Raw genomic sequence first — 7,225 nt, 5'->3', positions numbered from 1 at the left:
CGTAATTAGACCACTGAAGAACCGCCATACTGGTACAAATGACCTAGTAATTTGTGTCACCATCTCCCGGTCTATAACTTGTTCCCACAAGGTGAGTCCTAGTGTGGGAGCAAGGGTTCTTAATTTCTTTATTTCATTACATTTTTTGGAATATAAATTATACTTTGTTGTTGTAGTTATAAATATCAATACTAATGGATAAGGATGTTTTGGTGGTAGTAATGTCACCAATCCTACTAATATTATATGTGCAAAAGTTTGTAAGAATGTGGGTGTGTTTGTTGCTCTTTCACGCAAAAACTACTGAACCGATTGCAATGAAATTTGGTATGTAGACAGCTGGACAACTAGAATTTAGGCAACTTTTGTCCCAATATTCCTATGCACTACGGACTTACGCGGGTGAAACCGTGAGGTGCAGCTAGTCCTTGATAAGTACACAAAGTTTTACTAAATATGTCTGTTTAAAGTGGTCAAAATCGAAGCTAAAGGAGTCTGTTGTATATAAACATCATACTAATATTATAAATACGAAAGTTTTTAAGTATGGTTGTATGAATTGATGGATGTATGGATGTTTGTTAAAGAGTAACTGAACAATCATAGATGTGATAAGCATTTTGTAGATAACCTGAACAGCTCATTTTATCTATATGAAATTTGGTACAGAGACATATATTATAGTCTGGATTAGTATATAGGCAACTTTATAACTAGGTACCCCGCGAGAGACGACGCGGATTACAGCTAGTATAAACATGCAGGTGTAGCTTTATAAAAGTCTTAAAATATATAAAAAATAAATGTTACTAATGTCAACATACTTTCTGTCGACCTGGAATTAAAGATTTAAATTAATTTTCAAAGTAATATTTAATTGTTTGAGTGTGGTTGATTTTTAAGAGAAAGTATGTGAAATCTGAAAACCTAGAAATATTATGCATTAAACTTGTTTATTCATTTAAAAATGCATCTTCTAGTATAAATTATCATACTATTGTATGTATAATTATTTAAAGCTTAATATTCATTTAAAAACGCTAAAAGAATTATCATGACTTATTTCAACTATTGAGACAATACATCTATTCCTATATCACTTCCGGCCTGCAGACCTTACAGTGGATAAAAATATATATGAACAGACACATATAAATACAAACTCTTAGTATCACCTTATATGGTCATAACAGTAAACACCACAATAGGCTACTAATTATTTGCACAAACAATTTATAGCCACACATTAATTAGCGAGTCTATTTTATAAGAAGAGTTATTTAATTGTTTTGAAGATGGAGAAAGTCGATACGGAAACGCTCCGGTCCGCTGCATCGAAGTGGAGCTTGGGAGGTGATAGGCATCTGTTGAATTTGTTGCAGAATATACATCAGGTATTTGTTGTTTTTTTTACAAATAATTATTTACTAATTAGGCATCGTTTCCCCCGAAACCTAGCAGGGTTGATTTTAGATTGGCAGAGTTTGTTTGTTTGTATATTATATAATAGTTACTACCTGTTAGCCTGTGGTACATTTATAGCCTGTGTCACTCAGTGAAGTTGCAGCTTGCTAATGGTGAAAGAATTTTCGAAATCAGCCAAGCAATTTTTGCATACTACAAATATACAAAAATACAAATCCTCTTTATAATATTAGTGTAGATATAATTGTATCCTACAGGTGCTGCATCTCTTCTTTTCCTTGTAATTTATTTACCAATTAGCTATAATTTATTAACAAAAAATAATGATACATGTCACATTTGAAGCTGTATCTTGAATACTATACATTGTATTATATTGGTTTTAACCGTGCTGCCATAAACGAAGTAGGTTCGTAATTTAACTTTAATTTTTATTTTGTTACTTAATTACTTTGTTTTCAACCAATCAACGGGTTTATTTTTACGGTTAATAGGATATTGTTGTCATTTAGTCCCATTTTAGAATCTGGTCTGGTCACTCCCCAGGTGTGTTGGCCATTTGTGTAAAAAAAGATGTATTATTTTATTAAATGGGTGACAATTATTTTTCAGAAAATTATGACAAAATGCACAGAGACAAATGCAAAGATGGATGAATTGGTGGATACCCTCGAAACAGCTAGCGTGGACTTGCAAAATGTAAATAATAAGTGAGTATCATAACCGATCTCACTAAAAGGAGGGTAGTGAGTTTTTCAGTATTAGTCAAAGCAACTTAGAAAAGGGGGAGTGCGAATTTTTTTTTATCATAGCTGTGATTTCCAACGATTTAATAATCAGTTAAGAAATTTGTGTTTAAAAGAGAGAAATAAATTAAACCATTATTGAAATGCTGAAAGGATATCCGAGTAAATTTATTTACATATTTATAATTATTATTATAATTATTGTATATTTATTAATATATTTTTTTATTTAAATCTCTATTATATAAACCCACTACGAAATACACATGAAAAATGACAACAAATGTACAATTCTATAACAATAGACGTTCTTAACGCCTGCAGCGATCTCTGCTAGGCAACCTTTGGGTATAGGATGAGAAGAAAAAAACAAAATCACATCAATAGTAGCGCCATAACATTGATATATCATAGGTATTTGAGTAAATACAAAAATACATTATATATTAATAAATCGTATTTTTCTACTGACATTTGACACAAATGTGAGAGTTGTAATGTCATATATTATGTTTCTATTCTTATTCGAATCTCATTTATTTCTTTGGTATTGTGTATTCTACTGTTTTGGGTGTACAAATATTTAAAGAAACATGAATTGTCACAATTCATCATCATCATCAGCCCATACATGTTCCCACAGCTGGGACACAGGCCTCCTATGAGGGTTGAGGCCATAATCCAGCACGCTGGCCAAGTGCGGGTTGGCAGATGTCACATGTCGTCGAACTTTTGATTCTCGGACATGCCGGTTTCCTCACGATGTTTTCCTTCACCATCATCCATTATTATTAGATTCTCTTAAAATGTATTTAATTTCTATAATATTTACAATTATATATGTGTTTTCATAGATTTATGGCGCTCAGTAACAACCAATTTGTCGAAAGTCGAGTGTATGATGATGATATTGATGTACAGACAGCATCTGCAACGCCGAAGGTAAATATCTCAACTATCCCACTTCCCTATCCTATCCTACTAGTCCTATCCTACTAGTCCTATCCTACTAATCCTACTAATATTATAAATGCGCTTGTTGTAAGGTTTAAGTTTGTAAGGATGTGTGTGTGTGTGTGTGTTTGTTGCTCTTTCACGCAAAAACTACTGAACCGGTTGCATTGAAATTTTGTACGTAAGATAGCTGGACAACTGGAATAACATATAGGCAGCTGACTGGAATAACATTAGGGTGAAACCGTGGGGCGCAGCTAGTATTATAAATGCGAAAGTTTGTAAGGGTGTGTGTGTGTGTGACTTTATGGATGGACGGATGGATGGATGTATGTACTTTTCACTCGGGTACCACGCGAGTGACGCTGCGGGTTACAGCTAGTTATATATAAATGTACATGTTCTTAATTTAATTCTAAACTCTAGTTAGATCTGTAATAAAAAATTGTATATAATTAATATATCTTCTTAGTAGTATCTATATATAAATTGCGTGTCACGTTCTTTGTCCGCGATGGACTTCAAAACTGCTCGACCGATTTTAATCAAATTTACACACCACGTGCAGTTAGATCCAACCAAAAAGATAGGATAGTTTATATTATGTCCAGGCAGAGCCGGGACGTGCAGCTAGTATAATAATATATAACTGAAGAATTTGTTTATTAGAACACGCTAACCTCAATAACCGTTGGACAGATATAAAAAAATATTTCACCGCTGGATATATTATGTCAGGTTATATATGTACCGCGAGCGAAGCCGGGGCGGAGCGCTAGTAATCAATAAATAAATGTACTTAATATTTATTACAGGAGCCACAAACACAAACAGATCCAGGTGATGAGGTAGCGATGATGAAACAGAGCCTACTGGTGATAGAGTCTATGCACGAGCAAGTACAAATACTCGACTCGGATTCATCTGATGATGATGATGATGGAAGGTAATCTATACTAATATTATAAAGCTGAAAAGTTTGTTTGTCTGAATGCACTAACCTCAGGAACTACTGGTCCGAATTGAAAAATTCTCTCAGTGTTAGATAGCCCATTTATTGAGGGATTCTATATATTATGTACCACGGGCGAAGCCGGGGTGTACCGCTAGTTAGTTATATACTACTTTTGGGTAGTGTGGTAGTTGAATGTAATTTTTTTGGCCTCGGTTCAGCTTTATTTCAAAATTTTTACTTACTATCCTATCGCAAGAGCAGACAAATCCATCTTATCGAACTCATTGAAATCCGTTCAGCCATTCCTGAGTTATAAGTGATATAACTAACAACTTTGTATAACAAAGTTGTTATAAAAAGTGAGACTAGCTGCGCCCCGCGGTTTCACTCGCATAAGTTCGTATCCCATAGGAATATCGGGATAAAAAGTTGCCTATATGTTATTCCAGTTGTCCAGCTGTATACGTACCAAATTTCATTGCAATCGGTTCAGTAGTTATCGCGTGAAAGAGCAACAAACACACACACATCCTTACAAACTTTCGCATTTATAATATTAGTAGGATTTCATTTCAAGTCACTTCACTGTGTTATGACGATTCAAAAGTGCTTCTATAAGAGGTCTCAACTAAATGACATAATAGTTGAGTTCGAGTTCGAGTTTGAGTTTGAGTTTGAGTTAGTGATAAATTGCGTTTATTTACTTTCCAGATTGATACTAAAGCCGAAGGACATGTATCACCACAGACCGCTGCCCTACGTCATCGGATCGCAGATGTGGAGGAAGAAGTGGCACGCCGGTACGTGTGTTTGATTAAACAAACATTCGAAAAAAAAACAAGCCAAGCTACAAAAGACGAGCTCTGTTGTTTTCCTTTGAGACTTTTTAATTTTTTTTAGTATTTTCTTGTGTTTGATTTTACGCGAGTATTATACATTTAGAGATTAAAGAGTTGTTAACGGATTTTAAACGCGATTTATTCATTTAGCGCTGCAAAGTGTTCGAAATGTCGGGGTTAATGATATAATGAATAAATCGCGTTTAAAATCCGTTAAAAAGCTTTTAATTTCAAAACTTTTTTTTTTATTCATTGTTATAAGGAGACAATTATTAGTTTGTTTTATTTTTAATTGAATCTTTAATGAAGCTATTTTTAATTTATTCTCTATACTTATATTATAAAGCTGAAGAGTTTGTTTGTTTGTTTGAACGCACTAATCTCAGGAACTGCTAATACGATTTGAAAAATTCTTTCAGTGATTTATTGAAGAAGGCTATAGGCTAGATATGTACCACGGACGAAGCCGGTGCGGAGCGCTAGTCATCTAGTTAAATGGGTTATGTGTAAACCCCCTCCCTCAGGGGGAGGTCGGGTGACATTTTTTCCATGGAAAAACAATTTTTACTCTATAGTTAATATATGAATCTTTCAGGTCTAATGGTTGAAGACAGCGACACGGATAGCGCGGGTTCGAAGCCGCCGCCCGGCGAGGTGTACTCCGATTCGGAGCCGGAGCTGACAGACACGCAGACGGACAAACAGATCAGGGATGTAACGGTGGGTTTGACCTGTTATAAGTTGAATGTTTATATGCGATTCTTTTTTCTATGTATTTTTTAGTTATTAACTTAATTGAAGCGGAGACAATCAGCAAACCAAAAAATCATTAATATCCGTCCAGCCGTTCTTGAGTTACGTGGTTTAACTATATATATCTACGCTAATATTATGAAGCTGAAGAGTTTGTTTGTTTGTTTGTTTGTTTGAACGCGCTAATCTCAGGAATCACTGGTACTATTTAAAAAAAAATCTTCCAGTGTAAGATATCCATTTATTGAGGAAAGCTATATATGTAGCACGGGCGAAGCCGGGGCGGACCGCTAGTAAAATATATTTTGTATTTTTTTGACCACCATCACCTAGAACTAAGTTATGAAGTTAAGATTTTTAACTACTATTCTTTTACTAGTAATTGATTCTGATTATTTTTTATAACTACCCTACATTCAGTACAATTTGGGTGACGATACAAGTTTCATCGAAATCGATGCAGTAGTAATATGGAAATGTGCAAAAAAAAAAAAACAAAAAAGCGCGTCGTTTTTTTTAATAAGTTTTTAAAATAAGTCATCTAAATCTTAATATATATAAATCTCGTGTCACAATGTTTGTCCTCAATGGACTCCTAAACCATTTAACCGATTATAATAAAATTCGCACACCATGTGCAGTTCGATCCAACTTGAGAGATAGGATAGTTTAAATAATTTTAATTACGATTAATAACAACCCGGGCAGAGCCGGGGCGGGCAGCTAGTAAGTTTATAAAATGCACATCACGCTATAATAATCAAACCTACTCCCATAGGTAACAAGTTCTAACACCAGCGCGGAGGTAAGCACCAACGCACAGACGAAACCCGATGTGCCAAGACCGTGTCGGCCGGCGGACGTCGCCGCTGAGCTGGCGCGGCGACTCGGCGGGGAGGTGAGACCGATAGACGCACAGACAAGCTCAAACACAATATATATATATATATATATATATATATATATATATATATATAATATATATATTCCATTAGACTTCTAGAAGCCTTCAAAATGGCTCACTCAGTAAAAAGTCATGACATAACAAACATAAAAAAATGTTGTCGAATTGATAACCGTCTTTTTTGAAGTCGGTTAAAAAATATGATTACAACATTTTGTAATATTTTTTGTCAACTATACATAGAAAATTCAAACTCTTTGACATAGCCAGCTGTTTTATCAAACCTTAGCAAAATTTCGCATGAAACGTTTTTGATGGGATTTCAATATTCTTCAGATACCACCTCCACCTTCGATCCCAGTGGACCTGCCGCCCGCCACCGGCAAGGTGTATCGACCTGCACAACCCGCAACAGGTAAGATATTTTGTTGTATGCAATTTTAAACGGATTTAAAACCGGTTTTATCTCGTGTGTTAACTGTCAAAATGTGTGAAAACTTAGGATTTTTTTTATATGTCAATATTTAATTAATCTTATACCTTTAAACTTTTTGAGCAATTCACAAGAATATATACAAATATATACTTAGTCTGGCCATAAATACTGTTACACTTAATTATAAAAAAATATTACATTTGAATTTCGAAT

General features: G+C 34.5%; 1 protein-coding gene across 1 annotated transcript in view; it reads left to right on the top strand.

Annotated features, from left to right (window-relative positions):
- Positions 1 to 7,225, top strand: part of LOC119838100 (WASH complex subunit 2A) — a 16,919-nt gene that overhangs the window by 2,594 nt on the left and 7,100 nt on the right. The window contains exons 2-9 of the mRNA XM_038363912.1: positions 1,296 to 1,394; positions 2,038 to 2,135; positions 3,026 to 3,113; positions 3,941 to 4,071; positions 4,792 to 4,880; positions 5,515 to 5,639; positions 6,451 to 6,585; positions 6,901 to 6,991. Coding sequence (XP_038219840.1) covers positions 1,296 to 1,394; positions 2,038 to 2,135; positions 3,026 to 3,113; positions 3,941 to 4,071; positions 4,792 to 4,880; positions 5,515 to 5,639; positions 6,451 to 6,585; positions 6,901 to 6,991 — 856 coding nt within the window. The remainder of the gene's footprint in view (positions 1 to 1,295; positions 1,395 to 2,037; positions 2,136 to 3,025; positions 3,114 to 3,940; positions 4,072 to 4,791; positions 4,881 to 5,514; positions 5,640 to 6,450; positions 6,586 to 6,900; positions 6,992 to 7,225) is intronic.

This window comes from Zerene cesonia, unplaced genomic scaffold (assembly GCF_012273895.1).
Source record: "Zerene cesonia ecotype Mississippi unplaced genomic scaffold, Zerene_cesonia_1.1 Zces_u001, whole genome shotgun sequence".
NCBI classification, from domain to species: Eukaryota; Metazoa; Arthropoda; class Insecta; order Lepidoptera; family Pieridae; genus Zerene; species Zerene cesonia.
This window is presented reverse-complemented; position numbering and strand designations above follow the sequence as displayed.